This window comes from Rhea americana, unplaced genomic scaffold (genome assembly GCF_003343005.1).
Source record: "Rhea americana isolate MKP2758 unplaced genomic scaffold, rheAme1 scaffold_5, whole genome shotgun sequence".
In the NCBI taxonomy this organism is placed as follows: domain Eukaryota; kingdom Metazoa; phylum Chordata; class Aves; order Rheiformes; family Rheidae; genus Rhea; species Rhea americana.
The window spans coordinates 8648574-8669510 of record NW_028186645.1 but is presented as its reverse complement, the minus strand read 5'-3'; the positions used below and the strand labels follow the sequence as shown (position 1 = coordinate 8669510).

The following is a 20937-nucleotide window of genomic DNA, read 5'->3' as shown; positions in this document are numbered from 1 at the left end:
ACATAAAATCACATTCTTTTAATGAATAACAGCAACAAATATTAAAGTTTTTTTTAAACAGATTTAACTACTCCTCAATGGAGCATGACATTTATCTTACTGCTGCTGCATTTATCTTACTGATGCTTCCTAGCACATCAACTAGCACAGAACCTGAACTACAGCTTTATTAAAATATAACAAAGATCACTAGAAAGATTTTTTGATTCAGTAAAACTGCTGAAAGCCCAACACTTTAGAGTTTTCATAAAGAAAATGGTAYTACAAAAATTACACACAAAAAAACTAAAGTCACTAGGCATTGAGCAATACGCTACAGCAACAGTGTCTACCAAGAGGCGTATCTCCCATCAAAACCTTTCACATCACAGTTCATAGCAAGTCTTTTGCAAGGTATTTTAGCACTGGAATATATAAAGACAATGTCACGTAATCACAGAACAATATAGGCAAGGAAAGAGCTCTGAGGAGTCATCTGGTCCAACTTCCCTCTCAAAGCAGGGCCAGTTTGAAGTTACCAACTTAAATAGTTTAATTAACAAACAAAGATATTTCTGAAATAGCAAACATTCATAATCTAATTACATTTTCTGAATTTGTTTATTAAAAATAATAACGAAATCAATACAACTATAAGAGTTAAGATCTTAGAAGAAGCCAGTGTAGAATTATATAGTAATAACTGGCTGGTTTGCATGCTCAATTTAACTTTTCTTCCACAGTTACCACCACTTGGGTGACGTTCACCAGACTGTCAAAGCAACAGTGGAACTGGATGAATTACATCAAAGCTAACATCCATTTCAATATCCAGCAAAATAGAAAAATCACAAACTGAGGCTTAGCCAGTAGTTTGCCTGTATGCTCAATAAATATCAGAAAGTACTGAAAACAAAATACAGGAAAGCATATTTCAGTAAAATCTGCAAGTGATCTATACTACATGGACAGATCAATAATTTGCAGAAATTAAGAAAGCAATAAAAAATTATGGCTCTTACAAAAAAAAAAAGAAAAAAATAAAAGACAAGACACAAAGGCACTAAAAGAATTACAAGTCTGATCATGTAAGTATGTCTAAAACATTAATGAGAAAAGGTTCCCAAGACAAAAAGTTTAAAAAATTAATCTGTTGCTTAGCTTTTGTGTATCTTAAATAGTCAAAAGRGAAACAAAGGCATAGTTTGAACATAATTTCTGCCTAAAGTAGACAACTTTGAAGTAAACTATACATCTTAAAATGGCAAAAGCAAAATTATATACACATATATGAAGCTTACCTGGTAATCTCCTGCTGAAGCTGAGAAACAGTAGGCACATAGAACACTACCCCAAAATAAACAGTTGGCTCCAAGGCRTATTTGTCCAGCTGCTTTTTCAGAGGCTTGTCCAAATCTACCCATCTGCGCTGATTCTGCTTATTATAATACCACAGACTGAAATACGTAATCTGAAAATGAAAGAGGCATTTCAATGATTAAAAAAAATAATATTRCAAAATTAGAGAAAATACGTTGTACAGAAGTCTTGCTACCTAGAAATAAAAGCTTTAAAACACTAAGGCAATACGTTTTTAGACTGAAAAGTCAGAGAACTGGAAACCAATATTAAATCTTATTTATAACAAAACCAGATACTACTTTCAGGTAAGCAATCCATGCATGTAAAGTCCTATCTCTAAAATACTAGCGCATCTACTGTTTATTAGCAAACAGTCCCTGTCCTGATGGGATAACTCAGAAATATTAGCAGTAAGCATTTACGTTTCATGACAGGAAAACATGAAATGAGGAGGCAAATAAAATAAAGACACTGGACTGCAGGAGAGCAGATTATGGCTTGTCTGCGGAATCAGGGGGCAGGATTTCATGGTCCTTCGTGGTGAAGGACAAAGGAGAGCAGGTGAGCCGGTCAGTCAACGGCAAACTGTAAAGCCCAAGACCCATTCATCTCATTGAGCRGGGAAACGAGCAGGCAAAGAAGAAAGCTGGCTTGCCTCAACTGGCAAGCCTAGAATGAGCCAAAAAAAGAGATGGACACAGGGACAAGTGACAAAGCATTGCCCAGGTATGTGAGGCTAGATACAGGCCAAACCTCAGCTGGAGCTGAACCTAGCAAGGGCCATGAAGGGTAGCAGGATGACTTCTATGGCTGCATCAGTGACAAAAGAAAAATCAAGCAGCTAGGTTTGTTCGGTCTGAAGAAGCGAAGACTGAAGGTGGGAATCTGATAGCAACTTCCACTGCCTAACATGGGGTTATATAGAAGATAGAGCCAGATTCTTGGAAGAGATGCTGAGCAAAAGGATGAGAATAATGGTCAAAAAAACACATCACAAGATACTCTGACTAGACAGAAAGGGGAAAACAAAAATCATAACATCATTATGCACAGATAAGCCCCAAGAGGCTGAGGGATACCCATCCCTGAAGACTTTCAAATTTGACTTGGACAACATCCTAAGCAAAACAATCTAACTTCGATTAGACAACTTAATTCACTTTAAGAAGGAGGTTGGACTCAACCTCAGAAGTCCAGAATTTTTCTATGGCTATGATATGGTTCTAAAACCACACTGCAGAGCACTCACTCAATTTTAAGTTTTTCCACTATGTTTAGATTGATTAAAGTTGGCTCCTGCAGCACTTCATTCAATTCCAGTCTGTCAAACACAGGTGGACTGGAAAATATTGATGTCATTATCATAGCAAAATGAGAAACTATAATTAGAAGATTTTAAATTAAGACAGGGAGATAAAGGAATGTTATGAAGCACCAACTATGTGTGCAGCCATTTATATGGAAATTCTCTAAGTAATTGCTATGCATAGGCTATTTTAGGTAGTACAAATACCAACACCTTTAGTCCAACATTTTTATTTCAGTAATATATTTTCAGATATTTTTAATTTATAGAAAATAAAGATATTACGGATGAAGGTTTATAAAACAAAAGAATCTTCATCATGATTTTTTTACTTCAGTAATGTCTGTGAATTGGATGTGAAAAAACTSTCTCTCCAACAGATAAAATATTTCCTAGTATCATACTCAGAAGCTGTGGTTGGTGATAGGGAAAGGCTATTTCAGTACTTTCTAATCCTGYGAAAATAGCCTATTACAAATGTCTGAAAATTCCCATATATCTTCCTAGTTTATAGTCTAGAAGTGTTGAAGAGCCCATCCTCAGGTGATTCACTCCATCCCCTTACACCTGGGACAGGCTGACTAGACCAAGGATGTACTATAACCACAGCATGGTAAGTATTTTGCATCCCAGACTTCAAGGACAACAGTGAAGTCAGTTCTCTGTACCAGCAGGGATCATTAAGAAATTTGGGACACAAAAGCCAACATGTAGCATTAAATTCAGAATAGTATCTATTTTACACCAGAAACTGGGAAATTAGAGCCAATTCTACAGTTTAACATTCCTTTGACATTTAGTAAATACTTCCGGAATCTACTGGCAAAATGTACTTTGTCCTTCTCTAGTTAAGCATCAATATAGTTTTAAATTATTTTTGTTTTCTCAATGCTTAAAAAAAATCTTTAAAAATTATCTTCACAGTCCAACTACAAATCTATATGCAGAAAATAAAAAATGTTAGAATGAAGGCTGCCCATGCAACCTTAATTGAGATCCTTTCTGCAAACTCTAAGACAATACCAGTCATATTCAGTACAAAGATGAACTGTAATCCAAAAATTAAATTAGAACAGGGGATTACTAAAAAAAATAATTTTTTTTTCTTAGTGAATGATGTCTGCAGCAGAAGGCAAAATGCTGATATATGAGAAAGGATCTCATGGTTAGAAGAGTTTAAAAATCACTACAGAGGAACAGATTCTATCCCAATGTCATAAACGACTCTCTTGTAAAGCAAATCCTACAAATCAAAGTTGCCCCAAGCGGACACTGTGTTCTTCACTTTTGAGTATGAAAMCAAAGAGTCAGGTTTAAGAAGCAATAAATACTTCCAGCTACAAGAGGTCAAAAGGAATATGAACACAAATACTATAAAAATGCGGTTTTCTTAAAAATAGGAGCTAAATTTCTCAATTCAGGCACACAAGACCGGCTGATACCTTAGTAATGTAGGTTTTTATTCCTATATTTCAATCCCTAATCATAACATATAGAATGCAGTATCCTCCATCACCCCTAAGGATATTGAGAAGACAGTATCTTAAGATTCCTTAAGATGTTAAGGATTACAACAATACAGAAACTCCATTGAGTATTACATTCACTGCAACATCATACACTGCAAAAAGGTAAAACGTATCAAATGATTATCTATCACAATCCATCCTTCACACTAAATGAGGAAAGGAATGCATGCAAAAAACAGTACCTTTGTCTTCTGTTACAAGACCATGTTAATCACAATTCACAGGAGCCAAAATAAGACAGTAATTCTGACATTTTAGTAACTTCTATATGTTAAGGTAGCACATTCATGTGTTCTCCAACCAGGCTTGCTTTTTTGAAAATGTAATTTATACATAAAGCAAGAGAGTAAGTAAACTAGCAAATAAACATAATACTCTGTCAAAGTTTAGCTATATGCTATAAGCTTTATCACACTTGCTATGAAGAGCTCAAAACCAGAAAGCCTAGTGCTTGCCAAGCCCAGCTGCCCAACAGGTCAACCACATCAGCCCCAGGTTGTGTGAGCAACCCACAACAGAGACCAAGGTGAGCTCGTGAAAGCTAATGGTAATAGCTACAGAGCCATAGAAGCATATTATTAAAATTGAAAGACCATTATAATGCAAACACTTTTGGAAACCAACTAAACATGGATGGGAAAATCTCCAAGGAACCATTTGAACAACTTTCATCTGCAAGTTCAGGGAAATCTACTTAAGGCTCAAAAATCCAAAGATCTGTAACATAAAAGAAGGGAGAAAGAATATAGACTAGACAAGTGTTGCAAACTCTCTGAACAGATACCTCTGACTATATACCCTTAAGTCTAAACTGAACACACAACCTGTTCTTAAGAGACGATGATCATACACACCAGTTAGTTTTGTTAAAACACAGATCACTTCTTCTTATCTAAGCATAGAACTGAGTTGTTACTGGCAATATAGATTAATAAAAATATTTTCATATTTTAAAATACTATCTGTAATCCAGCACACCTTTCAACAAAATGTTTCTGACTTGGTATTTTCTCTTACAAATGCTGCCAATTTGAACTATCAAAAATAAATTAAATAAAAGCCAAACAAAACAGCRTGGAGCAAAGCCTGCCTTCTGACTTGTATGCAAACCTTTCCCTTGACTTCAAGGGCAGAATTTGACCCCGTGAGTTTTAGAGGAGCTTATGCACCCTGAAATATTTGCACTGATTAAAATAGAATCAATTYTTATTCATTGCTAAAGCATTTTATTATTAGCAGTACAGGACACCACCCAATTCTAAAAAAATATGTCATGACATAACTCTTAAAATATGTTAAGCTGTTACTCTTAACACTATTTTGAGGTTTGTTTATTTTAGTGATTTATTCATCACCTAACCCCTTTGAAGAAATTCAAGTATAAATAAAAAGAATTTCTAATTTCAACAGTTACTTGCTATCTAGTTTCTCTCTGCCATTACAGAGAGAAACAATAAGGATTTTGTATAAGACTCCAAAAGCTGTCAAGAGCGCAAAAATAACAAAAGCCCAACACAGTATTACAGCTCACAAGACCCATGGGTTGTGGGAGGGGAGAGATGTTCTCCACCACTCTCACTGTCTCATCTCAGTAGATGTCTCATTGACGTCTATTATGTCAATCAGACTTCATAAGCTAAACAGAGCAGTTCAGTATGAGCAGCACAGAACTACCTTACTGCAGGAGACTATTTACTGTATATTTTTGAATGATATACAGTGAGAATCAGAGAGTGGCCATTTTTCAGTCTTAAGAAATCCTCAGTCTTAAGAAGAGACTAAGTTGAAATTATATTGTTGTCTTCAATGCCCTAAAGGCAGGGTATAGAGAAGATGGAGAGACTCCTCTTGGAAGTGCACACTGAAAGGATAAGAAGCAGTGGGCACAACTTRCAGGAGGGGAAATTCCAGTTAGGCCAGGAAAAATGCCAGCAACGGAGCAGGTAATGCAAAGAAGTTGTACAGTCTCCATCCTTGGAGATATTCAAAGCTCAACTGGCCCTCAAGCTGGCCCTCCTCTGAGCCTCCTCTGGGCTGCAATYAGATGACTCCCAAAGGTCCATTCTACTCCAAGTTATTATATGATTCTATGTCATTACTGAATGAGGGGTGACAAAGAGAAACATCCTACTGAAAATGTACTGGATGCAAATGAAAGAATGCTTTTTTTTCTAATTATGTGTTATCTCTTAAGAATCCATATAAACATAGAGCTTTAAATCTTAAGAGTCTCATCAGTTTCCACATCTATTGATCATATTCTGCTATTCTTCATTTGTTTTACAACTTGAAATGGAAATCAGTAACATGGTCCCTTTTCCTTGTAATAACCTGCTTGTAATAATTAGCTATAATTAGCTGCTACTTTTCATTTTATTTTCCTTACAGTGGATCATCCCTAGCATAACTCCACTTTGGCTCTAAAATATTTATACAGGTTGAGTATTCTAATTAGCACAATAAAAATATGTTTTAAAAAAGTATCTCAAGGTCTACTYTAGACACAATTTTTGCTATCTAGAAAAGAAATTCAAATGACAAATGTAAATGTGTTCCCTAGCTATCAAGAAAACCCTACTACTGCTATTTTTTTTAAATCAGTCTCTGCAGATATGCAGACTAAGAACCCCACCACCACCTTCTGGGGAGCTGGAGGACAAACAGACTTTATCAAGCATTCCCTTGAGGCATAGCAGTGTTCAAAGTGTATGAATTATATACATACTTTTATACTTCCCAGCTAACTTCCATATCCATATCATATAATCATACRGAATGCTTAATAGGCTACAAATAGACTGGAAAAGAAAACTCTTTTCCAACCGTTAATTTGGTGCCTTCTGAGCAAGGTAATCTGCTATCTGCCTCAAGGGTACAATGACTTGGGTAATGATTCTAGAAGGTGAAATGAGGAATTAAAAAAAATAAAATAAAATAACCAGCTTACACAAGAATGCAATCAGATTATTTTTTTCAAATTTTTCTTCTTTTTTACGGGTACCTAGAAATAAACCAAGCCATAAGACTTCCCTGGGTGTTGAAAACACTTTCTCAGTATTGAACACATGTACTGCAATTGGACCTAAAGACCTCAATCAGGTAAGAGGTGAATGAAAAATGAAAAATAACCACTCAGGAGAACTGTGTCAATCTCATACTATCTATACCACCAGATACTACATGAAAGCTTTATTCTRTATCTAATGACAAGAACTAAGGAAGGAAGACAAAGGCCCAGAAAAATCTCCAGAAACTCCACTCTTACCACAACAGACAGCCTGGTCAGACAGACTGGCCAGGACTTTTCAAACTCTGGAGAGAGAGGAACCTGTAAGTCTTGGTGTGTATCAGCCATTGAGGATAAAGTTGCATTCCTCCACATAATACCATCACCAATTTTTCCTGCAGAAAGAGGAGGACAGTTAACTAAYCTCAGTAAAATCTCCTCATTTTAGAGCACTTATACTAATCTGACTCATTTTTGTTGTTGTTTTTGTAGTGAAAAGAATGYCAACTCTAGCAGTCTGTAGAAAATATTCAGCAAAGTAACTAAATGACTAGGGGGAGAAGTCAATCTCAAGTCTCAATCCTTTCATAATGTAAACCTCCTTTCCAGTTCCTCAATGACTTTCTCCTAAATACTCCACTAAAGTTTTCACAAACACTACTTTAACAAAGCTGTTACTAATTATAGTTTAAAGCGAAGCTGYAGGACAAAGAAATAATAATAAAATCAATACTTTGCAAGGAAATTTGATTTGTTCTAATTTATTAAAATTAAAACACTGCATGAATCACAACATACTCTGTTTTGCTCCTCTTCAAAGTTCTTGGCTAACTCTTTTTCTTCTGAGAGGCAAGGTAGATTTGGAGTTACTTGTCAGTAAGGAGGATGTAAGGAGGAGACAAAACACAAGCTAAAAGATCAATACATTCACAGTGCATACATTGCATATAACTCATCAAAACATTATATCCCACATTTYGGTATCTTGCAAAACCAGGTCAGCTATCAATAAGCATGTCCAAGAAATGCATTTTTTTTTCTGAACTATGTTACTTTCTCCCACCACTGTCCAAGGCTGCAGAAAGGACTCATGTATCTCCCTTTGACTCTCATCTTGCACAGAAATTACATTGAAGAAAGAGTCACATTCCAATTTGCCATATTCTGAAATTCTCTGACTGCTTTATAACCGAAAAAAGCAAAAATATTCAAAGTAGTCTAAAAATACTCAACAATAAACTAATGTACTTGCTTAAAAAAAAACTTTTTAAACATTAGGATAAAACTATACAGCAATACATTGACATAGTGACAGTGAAAAAATACAACTAAATGGTATTTTCAGAATCTCACCTAACTTTATAAAAAGCTAAAGAACTTGAGGGCAAGGCTTCCTAATTGCCACTAATGCTTTCAAAGAAAAATCTTAATTTGTGCTGCTCAGTGTAATAAACAAGCAGCTGAGTACAAATCTTGCACCCGAATAATTTTTTTTTCTTCAGGAAAAGGAAGAACTACAATAATTGCATTTAAGGCAACCACTGATTTTTAGCACTCTGACTGCTTGCTCTGTTCAATCTATTCTGGCTCCTAAATTATTATTACAACACACTTGAAATTAATATATGCTTTAGATAGTATCAAATTTGTTTTCCGGGAAAGTAATATCTTTTAAATTAATGGGATTAAATACATTGAAGGTTTGTGTTTTCACATGTATTTCTTCCTGATAAACTTCTTGTCTCCTATTTTTTATGTAAAATTAGGTTCAGAGAAGGAGCTCTAACAGTTCAATTATCAGCACTGCTTCTGTTATTTCTCTAAGCATTAGCAAAGTCTTTGTCAGACTTTGATATAAGGTATAAACATATTATGTTAGTGACCCCTCTGACATGGCTTGACCCAACTTTTATTTGCCAGTCAATGGGTTTACCAATATAGATACTTCTTTTAAGAGTATTTATGGTTGCATTTCAGTTGCATCATAATTTTTTTCTTATTTTAAAACACTCTCTACCTATGTAAACACACATTTAATAAGCCACTACACTGAATTTGAATGCATTTCCTCCAAGGCAGAGGTGTTACTTTAGATTTCAGTTTTACAGAACAGTTCCAAGTATTTCTGAAGCATAGCTCCTGGACAACCTTGATCCTTTCTTTTGGGTTCATGTCCAAAACAAACACATGAATCCCCATATATACCACGCTGATCCTCTTCACAAAAGTTCTCACTCCTTTTTCATACCATTAACYGTTGCAGTTGGCGCCAACTCTCCACCATACATCTGAAATGAAGTCAGACTCCACTTTTACAGAGAAGTAGCAAAATTTGCCTCTCACTTTGGTAAAGAAGTATTGTAAAAAAATAGAAATAAAAGGAGATCCAAGGAGAGAGGCAAGTCAGCCTTAACATCTCCTGCCAAACACCCTAGGTATATCCAGCAGTGGTAACATTTAAAACATTTCTGTATTTTCAAGTATCTGATTTGTATACCCACGCCCTAGATGCAAGATGTGCAGTGTCACACATACTTTTTCCAAGCTAGTTAACAACCACAGCTCTCAGCATTTTTTCAAAACTTGCAATACCAGAACATACTACTTTTGCAATAAATACAGYTTTTCCCATAAATCAAATTTGGTTATATGTCTTTCACAGGATAAAAGACAGGCTGTGCTATGAAGGGTAAATAAAATATGTTCTCTCCCTCCCTTGGCTTCTTTCCCCAGTTTCTCAGTTTAAGAGAGCTGGATTACATACCCATTGCTGATGAGTCACATTCTGGGAATACCAGAGGATATTCTTCTTATTTTAATGCATTCATTTTACTTTTTTGTAAAGTTTACCACCTAGTAACAAACATATTTAGTCCTTCTGAACCCTAACTATACGTCCATATTAATATACAATACACTTTGGAATTTGAGAGACATTAATTGGAAAACCAAATTCAAAACTACTGTCTGGTCACAACTCAGAGACTGTTCTTTTAAATAAAGCAGTATCTGTTACAACAAACATCTTGAAAGAYAGCACAGCATTAGAAATAAGCTATTCTGTCACTGTCCAAATTCAGAAATTACAACCTACTCCACAGAATCAAACATTTATAAATTGTTACCATTCTATGTTATAATTTTTACAAAAGTAGAGATTCAGCTTATGCCTCCTGCAAACTTTCCTAAAGTTGCATGTGAAATGTCATAACTGCCTGTCCCATATACAGCAATCAGAAATGGATGCTTCAGTTTTCAAAACTGAGTTAAATCTCAGCACTCAAATAAACAGTCATACTTTCACAATGTTTAACACTTTCAATCCACATGCATCTAGTTTATGCAGCATCTTACAGAAAATACTTAGTATTTCCTAGTTTCAAAGACTAATGTTGCTCTTGGAAGATATAAGCAACATACTGAGCAAATTTTTCTTCCCCAAAACTTTGTACTCAGCAAGCAGTCAGGAATGATCCAGTATCTGCTTGGCAAAAATGACTATTTAAAGGCAAAACAACATTTTCTGAAGGCAAGCTCTGGCAAGTAATTTATATCCCTATTTTCCATTCCCTTTTATTGCAACACATATTCCTGCCAAAATAATCCATGCAAGAATGCATGACCGAAGGAATCTGCTCAAAGTTCAATAGTATACTGTCAACTCCCTTAGTCTGATATATGACTCCTAATTGAGGGAATTGCCTCTTTTTTTTCTTCTTCTTCTTCAAGATTTTAGGAGCAGCTCCAAAGAAAGAGAAAATGAAAAGTAGCTGAAAAACTGCAACTTCAACACTTCACAAATAGCTAGATAAAAGCTAGAGGYCATCACTCAGGAAGACAGAGCCTCYGACTTTTGCAAACCAAAACAATTACATTAAATAAACCAAATAAATAAATCCTTTACCTACTGTTGACTTAGCACTGACATCTGAAAGTAGGTAGATTAAACTGACAAAATCCATTCAAATAAAACAATAGCTGAATCATAAATTTATGATATCTGATGTGTGTTGATATAAAGTGTATGTTCAGGTCATGAGAATAATTAGACTTGCTTTGCTAGAAAGAACAAAAATGAATGAAGTCATATTGGCTCTACAAAATCGCTTTCTTCCAAAATAGCTGTCAGTTAAAGAATATTTGGACCACCTACTAGCCATTACAGTGAGGTAAAAGCAAACACAGTAACCAAGCACTTACAGAAGAATGGATTCATCTCTTTTTCATTTATTTATTCATTTCTTTATCCATAAAGAAAAAAAGTATTTCTAAAAACAACTGGCTGTATGCATCATCTTCTATTGAGAAATCCTACAATAATTAATACTTTGGGCAGTACTACATGGTTGCAGGACTGGGCCAAAAATGTTTGTTCAAATTTGAGCAAAGCTGTAAGCAGTTGCCACTGCTTGACAATGAAGATATAACAGTTCCAAAAATCAAAGTTATTAATGAAAGATTATTTTCTATGATCTGTCTTCTGTTTTGGTTATCTAATATCCGGGTTTTCACCCCGTACTTGAATCTTGTATTCAAAACATCATTATGCAGTACACCACATAATAGAGRAAAAGCATCTTTTTCTTAACTATGATATTAGCCAACATATTCTTTTATTACCAGTTCTGTCTCTCAGTTGCCCCCTAAAACCTGTAAATGCTGTCACAAACAGTTGAATGACTATACAGTGAATTAAACTGTTTGAAACTCTGGTAGGAAATGACAGTTTACASAGGATCAAGAGTATTCAACCACTATAACCAAATCCACCTCTGTATTCAACAAAATTGTAAAAGAATGATGTTTGCTCATATTTTGATAATCTATGTAGATTTCTACAGTTCAACATTTCAGAACTAATTTATTTGACAGAGGGGACTCAATGAATAAATGCCAAATGCGTGGGAGAAGAGGAAACTTCAGTTGCAAAAATGTCCACTAAATTATTTTTTTTCTTGGGGGGGAGGGGGGGGGAGTCATACAGATGCAGCCATTACAAACCATGCGTCTCCAAGAGGCCAGCCATGACTAAATGCTTGCTCAAAGATACTGTCTGCAAATTTGTGGTATTTGAACAAGCAATGCAAATAGTTGGTAACTGGTACATGTATCACACTTTGTGCTTTAGGTTCTTTTCTCAGCATTAATTCATCAAAAATTCATACACACAAATAACACTTTCTTAAAGGAGAGTAGCTTTCTGAAGGAAAAAAATGAGTATATCCTAAGTTAAAAGTTATATCAAATCTTTCCGTARTTCTTAATCTGCATTGCTTGGGTGAGAATTTTTTTTAAAGTACATTAAAACATTTATAGCATTGTGAGGTTTAAAAAACAATCACAAATGTTGCTTTGGTCGTCATACTAAGCTTCTTCTTGCTGTCTCTTCTYGTATGTCATTCCCTTTGGTATTCTCCAACTCTGTAACTTAAGTTTTGTGACTGTTTTGGAATCCAAGTGTCCCTCACAACCAGAACACAAAGACGCAAGTGAAACACTGGGTAGCTGTTCCAGCAAATAAACTGATGGCCCAAAATGGTAGGGATGTACTAGATGTATAATCTACTACCAGAGACAAAGCCACGCTTCATTTGACAATTTGCTTACCTCCCGCAATTCAAGCCTCTGAGCCACRGCTTCCAGACTTTCCTGGCCCGTGCTTTCCACAGATAGTGTGAACTCCACAAATTCATTGTTGAGCAGCTGGATACGAGCCACCAAGCAGCTCTTGCTGGATACCGTGTAACGTCGAGTTCGTTTCAATTTTAATCCAAAAGGTAGAGGCATCTCCTTTTTCCACGGAGGTGGTTAGTGGTGAAAAGGTACCACCACTGGGGGGATGAGGAAGGATAAGTAGCTGCCTCTTCTCAAATAGTAAGGAGCTGGGGGGGTCTCCAAAGATCAACCAGCAGCAGCAGTATCCATTAAAGACAAGCAAGTTTTCCACCAAGATAGAAGTAGAAGGGGCATCCACTGGAATTCTAATATGGAACAAAGAGAGAGAGAATATACAAGAATCAGAAGCAATCTGACTGAAAGGGTAATGAAGCATAGGAAGACTACATATRAACAATATATTTTTTTCTAAATCCAAACAGTCTGCTTCTCCAAAACACACAGCTATTACTCGTTCAAATAATTAGATATGCACCAGAGTTTCTGTTTTTTCCACAGACACCATGAGTTTTTGGCAGGTTAATTTTATTCATCTGCAACTGAAAAATAAAGCCTGAATCAAATGTGGCTGAAGTGCCTTAAAAATAGTAAGTATTTCTAAACTGAATCATTTTTTAAATGAAAGACTTCCAGGAAACCCATGCATTTGTGAGCAAAACTATTTTCTTTAAGAATAAGACTATCAATCCAGAATCATTTCCAGAGCCGTGTGCAATCTCAGCCACTCTATCTYGGATTAAATACAAACCCAAGCCTTACAGAACGGGGAAAAACAGGAAAAAAAATAGAAGTGCGGAGAGAGAGTGTCAGGAGCAGGAAGAGAGGCATTAAAACCTCACATCTTAACTGTTTCCTAGCAGTCAATTAAAATCCAATTCCTTTAATTTTTCATGAATTACAGCTAGTTCATTTCCTATGCTAARCTGCTGTACAATGTTTTGTACAATATTGCCCTCACCAGCAGAGTAAACTGATGAACAATTTTTGTTCTAACTTTTCCCTGAAAAGCACGATTACTCCAAGAGCAGCCGCCCACTCCCCCCCTTCTGCAAACACCCTCACACCTCCTCTCCTGCCAGCCCCCTAAGGCATAAACTTAGTCTCGCTCCCATTTCCAGGGGTTTCTCACCTTGCTTAAGAAATCTCTCGCTATTTCTCAATCTCGCTATTTCTGATTTTCAGTAGAACGCGCAAAATGAGCGCACTGCGTTAACAGGCCTCTCCCAGAAGCACCACCCTGAGCGGGCTCAGCCCCGGGGCTCACGGTGCAGGGGACGCGGAGGCGCCGCGGGGCCGCCGCGCCGCGCCGCGCTGCTCCGCGCTGCTCCGCTCCGCTCCGCGGCGCAGGGGAGCCGCTGCGCTGCCCTGCCCTGCCCGGCCCGGCCCTGCCCTGCGCCGCCGGAAAGGCTCCTGCCGCCTCAGGGAGCCGAGCGCCGGGCAAGCACCACCCCGGGGAAAACCACCACCACCCTTTTTTTTTTCCTCCTTTTTTTCTCAGTTCTTGTTTGCATGCCTAGTTCTGCCTTGGGACCTCTAGCGGCGGCACGACAGCCCCTTAAAATCCATTTCTTTACAGGCTGGTATGCATTAGAAGTCTGTTTTAAAAAATATAAATTGATTTCTGGAGAGTCTTGTAACTATCAGATAGCAATAACATTAATATATTCATTTGTGGGAGGCAGGAAAATCAGAAGAACTAGAATTCCCAGCACATTTGTTCTTTATCTCATAGGTATACATATATAAAAAATTGTCCCATACAACTTGTACATATGCACATACCCATAAATTAGTATCACTGACACAAGCAAACTCTTTGGATTGAAATTCTCCTACTGGACTCCATGGTGCCTTCTTTTAAGCATCATGGCAAGGACTAAGAGAAGCACAAAGAGGCTTAAGGCCTAAATATGGAGAAAGAGGAGGCAGCATGGCATTTYCCCTCAGTGACATCTTTGTAGCCCTACTTCAAAGACTAGCCATAAGCACATTTCATGTCCACGCTTCTAATAATCTGGAAGCAGCTCTGCCATTCCACACAACCCTCATTTCTCTTCCCCCAGCAGATATCATTCAAAATCTTAAGCATTACTTACTACAGATTGAATCAGCAAGGGAAAGGAAAAAAAAAAAAAAAAAAGCTTGATCTAAACAGCTAAGATTTTTCTGAGTGCAACTGCAGAGTAAATAACAACTGATAGCAACAGGTTTCCCTGAAAAAATTAGGGATATGCAGGGTCTCCTTTTTTATTACTTTGCATGTTGATCCTCCAAATCCTACCCCTAAGAGCAGCATGCAGGGAATGCTCTACAGACAGAAGCTTTCAGTTTCCTGCCCACTCCCAGCAGAATCTCGCACTGGGTTTATTCCTGGCAGTGAAACTTTTGGCTGACTGACCTTAGCTCACTTCCCGAGAACTGTTTTCCAACACCTTATGTGCACAGTTATGCGCTTTTTCTTTGTCACTACAGTTATGAGAGAAAACAACCTGAAAACTGCAGTCAGGAGCACAGTGCTGCTTTTAATCTCTTTTTATGTAGAGCATTCAACATGTAAGACTTTCAAAGTGTTAGGTCCCCATGAGACCATTACAAAGTATGCAAAGAGCATGGAAAAAATTCATTAACGGGGGCAGACTTGACAGGTGAAATTGCCAAATGTCAGCATTAGATCGCTTGTGAATCTCAAACCTTAATTGTTTCTCTACGCACATAGGTATAAATGCAGACGTARGAAGGAAGTTTAAATCTGAATTTTCAAAAAGTGCCAGGAGCATTCTTAAGGTTATGTTCTCCTGTTTGCATATATTGCTATACTGATTGTCCTAAACAATTTCATTTTAAGTCAGTATGTGTATTAAGCAATTTTCATTACTTCTGAAACACACATACTACAAGGAAAATTTAAGTAACTGCAACTTGCTGTCCATGTCGCAAAAGAGCAACTTATAAAATCTAATTCCTGATACATAATAAAATACATTAATACTGTAGAATAAAGGAAAGTTTGGGGAATAGTAGTGAGGTATCATTCAATAACTTTTATAGCTAGCCGTGCATAATTCTTACAAACAGTGCAGTTTTTGTACATATTCATATTTACATATGTATTTTATTCAGCAGCTGTCATTTTGCAGTGCTAGCTGCTTTCATATTTGTCTCGTGCATTATTTTAAATTAGTACACATCTGCACTGTTATGAAGCAACTTCAGCAAAAGTGAACAATACTAAACTGCCAGGAGTTACAAACTGACTGTCTCTAAAATAACAAGCCTTTTTTAGCAGGCCAGGAATTTTCATCCAACAGTTAAAAATGTCTTCAGTGGTCAAACTTCGTACATTTATATTTCAACATAAACATATAAATTAAAAACTATTATATTAGAATTTCAGCAACATGGATGTGACTGAAACAATTACTGGTATCTTTCCTCTTTACCTACACTCCCTCTTCTCCCAATAATTAGTATTTTACTCCACAAAGATTTTAAACGCAATTTGCATGAATGACAGCCTGCAGAATAAAACTGCAATACATGAAGGTGAAATAGAGTTCCTATTATTTCAAATGCTTAAAATACATACATTTATTTCAGAGATATCTGGAAAGCCCAAAAATCAGAATACTCCACCCTCCTCTAGTTTTACCAGTTAATATTTGACATGACTCTTGGACTAAGAGAGAGCACATACCGAACTTCCCCTACCTCCAGAAACAAAGATGCAGAGCGCTCTACAGCCTTTACCTTTCAAACTGTAAATGCTTGAAACTCTTCCATCTTAAAGTACACAGCAGAAAAGATCACCCGCTATTTTTTTTTATACTGTGCCTGCTGTRTTCCCATTACCTTTTGCAGCGATCCAAAGACACTGGGTCTCCTTTCACATACGTGTAGCTGAGAAACCCCCACAGCGTGCYGAGAGTTGTTCTCCTGGAGCCTTCTCATCTGTATTCCTTGCAAACTGACTTATTGTGCTCCTCTTGTACCAAACAGCTGCTATCTCGGCAAACCCACCTTCTTCTGAGATCACTCATAGTGAAAACATTCCTCACTTCCTGTCTCAAAAAACTTGCTCTGGATATCATTCCACTGGGTGAAGAGCTGGGGGTGGAAGAAAATATTACAGCAAAATAAACCTGTGCCAGCCAGCTCTTCAGGCAGCCTCTTTCACGTGATGCTGCACTGCAAGACTACAAAACGCGTTCTCTGGAATATTTTCAAATTGCATGTCTCTGTGTGGCTGCGTGTGTGCATTTAATTTCTTTTCCTGGAGGCGTTCCCCTCGCTCTATCCATGCGGAAGGATACGCTGAAAGAATTAAAGCGAAGGCCCGTATGCTTGTAGCYCATTACCTCAGAGAGTTGGAATGCCTGGCAGGGAGAATGTCAGCAATGAACAGCTGCTTCTCTGGCTACAGGGGCGTTACAGAAATAGGGGCTACAACAAATAGCAGGCAATCCTTGCTTTTTTAATCATATGATCATTTATTTTAAGCTTTCCAATTAAAGCAAGTCTCTTAAAAAAATCTGTTGGTCTTATTTTTATACAGCTTGGAAATATTTTCAGGATTTAATCAGTGTATGCTGTACTAAATGGCCTCTGCACGTACGTTTTTTGTCTACAGCTAAAAGCAAAATTCCTCACAAAGTTTCATCTGTTAGAAATACACCGCAATAAAATGCAGACTAAAGACTAATCTTTCAGCCCTTGCTCATAAACACATAAGGCTGCCAAAGGCACTGGTATAAATTGTTATTAATAAGAACTGTCTTATGAGGCATTACGTGCATATTATAAATAAAACTTCAATGCAAAGATCATATAAAGGCTACATTCCAGTCCCACAAATATATGGAGACCCAGGAAAAAAAATCACCAATTGTTGTTTACTATTTGGAATGTAATGGTTCTCTACATTACGTGAGCCAGGCAGACATACAAACTTGAAGCAGGTCAAGAATGAGGAAAAGCTAAAGTGAATGTGTGAAAGCTGATTCATAAGTGTAAAACTTAGAAAGTGTCTTGGTAATATAAAACACACAAATTGCATATGCTACTATCTGAGCAGGTGTAACTTGCAGATCTGCTATACAAACAGCACGTGACTCAGGAGGACACTGCTGTCAGCTGAAATATGTAGGTAATATTTGTACTATGATGAATTATGAATTATTTCACTTAGGTTTTCCTCTGATCATGACATTATTTGTTTTCTGCATTTTTCTTATCACAGTCATATTTATGACGAGCAATCCATGTGCCAAGAAAAGAATTCATTCAGAAGAATTTTATAGAATCAAATAAAGTAACTTTTAACTGAACTAAACTGATAGCCTTTTCTTGTGGTATCGGCTATAGGCCAGAAATATGGTTACTGTCCACAGAAAACAGATCAATACAGTGCCTAACAATTCCAGGTCATGAAGATTTCTCCATTTTAGATTAGAATAACAGAGGCAACTCCTCCTATTCCTAAACAATACATATCGGAAAACAAAGTCTCAGTTCTCTTATCTGTTACATTTCCCATTCTAAGCCTTGATCACACCCATTTCCTGCCCAGTTCCCTGCCTGGAAGTTGCATTTATTGGAGTTCTCTCATTTTCCATAGTTTCTGATACAGACACATTGATAAGACCTGCCTGATTGCCTCATTACCTATATTGTGCTTCTAATTCTCTCTGGCCAGCAGTTGCATGACATGCAGGGCCAGAAACACCTGCATCTTTTGCTGTATTATTTTCTTTGCTCTCTTGTTGAACTTTTGTTGGGAGGAAAATACTAACGAATGTCCTACAGCTGAGTATTGCAGCCTCTGTCCTGCACTTGCACAGAAGCGTTTCTGACTTCTGGGTTAAATAATGCCTGCCCATAGTGGAGCAGGGACAAGCCTACTTGGATCTTATTGACATCTTCCTTTTTGGGACAATTCTGAGTTCTTTCCATCTGGGTACAAAGACATGCGTGCAGTGGACTATTTTAGTCAACAGGGTGGAGGTTAATGCAGGTATTCACCTTGCTGTGATTCTGGGAATTATGTCAGGCATCAGGTCTTCACATCAACTAATGAAAAAGAGGGAAAGCTGGAAAAGAGTCAAAAAGGAAGCAAAATCAGTCACCCTCCAGGCAGAAAAGTGGTATGCATTTATACTTTGCTCCGCCTAGTGAGGAGTCATCCATTTGTGATAAAAAGAAATAGGATAATCCAGAAACTAGTGGTGAAAAGATTATTCCCAGGAATATTCTACTGCGTAAGATTACTACAGAATTTTTCTATTATAAAAAATAGGCAGATTTCCTAAGCATAATGGAGTTCTGAACTTGAAGCAGTAAGCTTCGGTTATTATTTACACAGGATTTAATATACACTTTCAGATAAAGACCCCTTTTTTGGGAACAAAATATTTTTATAAATTTATATGTAAATCCATTAATCAGTTGATTAATTAAACTTAATTTGTACTAAATTCTTCAATAATTATTTTTATTATTCCAATAATGAAATAATACAACTTACTCAAAATCTTAACAGTGAAATGTGTCTCTTGGAAGTTAAAATGGAATATTTTTACTAGCTGTATCACATAGTAACACCAATATATTATAAGTAGGGTCATGGAAACAGCTCAGATAATTAGCAGTAATTGGGCTATTTCTGTATTGTTTGGTTAATATTGTGAGCTGTGATGCAGAAAAGGATTAATAGGGCTGTAAGCAGCCAACACTTGGAGTTAATTTTATCCAATACCAGTACACATTAAAGACCCTGTAGCTGCATGCTAGGCTTTTTGTAATGTTGCTACCCACTAAATCTGCACTACTGTATGAAACAAAGCTAGGACACTGGTGCAGATGGTAAATGGTATGATTCAAGTAAGGCTTCTTTTCATCCATATTTTTATTGGCCTTATACTTTGTCCCTCCAAATGACACTTTGTGTCTAGACTAAGACTAATCCACGCACCAACTTCTTTCTGTCCACAAAGAACTTCACCTTTGTCAGAGCAGCTGCGAAGAAAACATTATTTTCAGGCTTCCTAAAACATTATTTTAAGACTTCCTGTCAATCAGTCTAACCTGGAGTCACAAAACTACAATGCAATTCTTTTTAGTATAGCTGTAATATGACATAAAAGATTGTTTTGATACTTTGCATATTGTTATACCATATTTGTTTTTTTAACACATAGATGTTTAGATCTTCAGACTGTGTACTTTTTAAGAAAAAACATGAAGTTTAACTACAAAGTTAGTTTAAGTTATTCATATTTACTCTGAATTTGTATGGCAGGAGGGAAACCTTACAAAAACTAGGAATGAAAAAAAAGGTGGAACATTACACTTGACTAAGGAAACAAAGAATGAACCACTCGGTATGAAATTACTAAAAATACCTAAAATTTAGAGTCAGACTCCCGAGTACGCAGTGGCCCCCTCAGGCCTGCAGGCCGAAACAGGCGCCCGAAGGGCCCTTAGGAGTGCTGCGGGCCGGCGCGTCCGGCCGGGGCGCCGCACTAGACCCCACGGCCCGTCTGCGCGGGCGCTCAGCGCGTTGCCCTCGTTAGCGGGGTGCCGTGTCGCCCCTCGCCCCCCACATCGGTGGCGGCTTCAGGCGTGCGCCAGCGCAGCCGCTCCGTCGCGTTCGGGCCTGCGGGAGCTGCGGAGCCTGGGGCCGAGGGGGAACGCTAGAAGGGAAGAGCTTGGCACCTGCCTCAGGCATGAGGCACCGCCCGGCCGGGGAAGGCGCAGCCAGCGGGAACGGGTGACGAGGGACGTGGAGAGGGCACGAGGGCTGCCGAGGGGAGCTTACGAAGGGCGCAGGCACCTTCTGGGGGTGGTTTTGTGCCCGTTTGTGTGCCAGGATGCGTTTTACTGCTCCGCACCCAGCCCCTCGCCTTGCTCTCGGCCGCCTGCGCCCCCTCCCCGGGGAAGAGCCCCCCGGCCGCTGCGGGGGCAGCGCGCACCCGGCCGCGGTGCCCGCGGGAGGGCGATGCCGCCCCCACGGCTCCCGAGGCCGCGGACGGGGCGGGGCGGGCAGGGGGCGCCGCGGCTGCCCGGCAGGGGGCGCCGCAGGC

At 38.0% G+C, this 20937-nt stretch overlaps 1 protein-coding gene across 3 annotated transcripts in view; it reads right to left on the bottom strand.

The window, feature by feature from the left end:
• PTPN21 (protein tyrosine phosphatase non-receptor type 21) overlaps positions 1-17134 on the bottom strand; it is a 42837-nt gene extending 25703 nt beyond the window's left edge. For all 3 annotated transcript variants that reach the window (XM_085317575.1, XM_085317573.1, XM_085317574.1), the window contains exons 1-3: positions 16709-17134; positions 12791-13164; positions 1281-1450 (exon numbers count right to left, since the gene is read on the bottom strand). In XM_085317575.1, coding sequence (XP_085173701.1) covers positions 1281-1450; positions 12791-12970 — 350 coding nt within the window. In that variant the 5' untranslated portion in view covers positions 12971-13164; positions 16709-17134. The remainder of the gene's footprint in view (positions 1-1280; positions 1451-12790; positions 13165-16708) is intronic.
• Positions 17135-20937: the final 3803 nt, after the last annotated feature.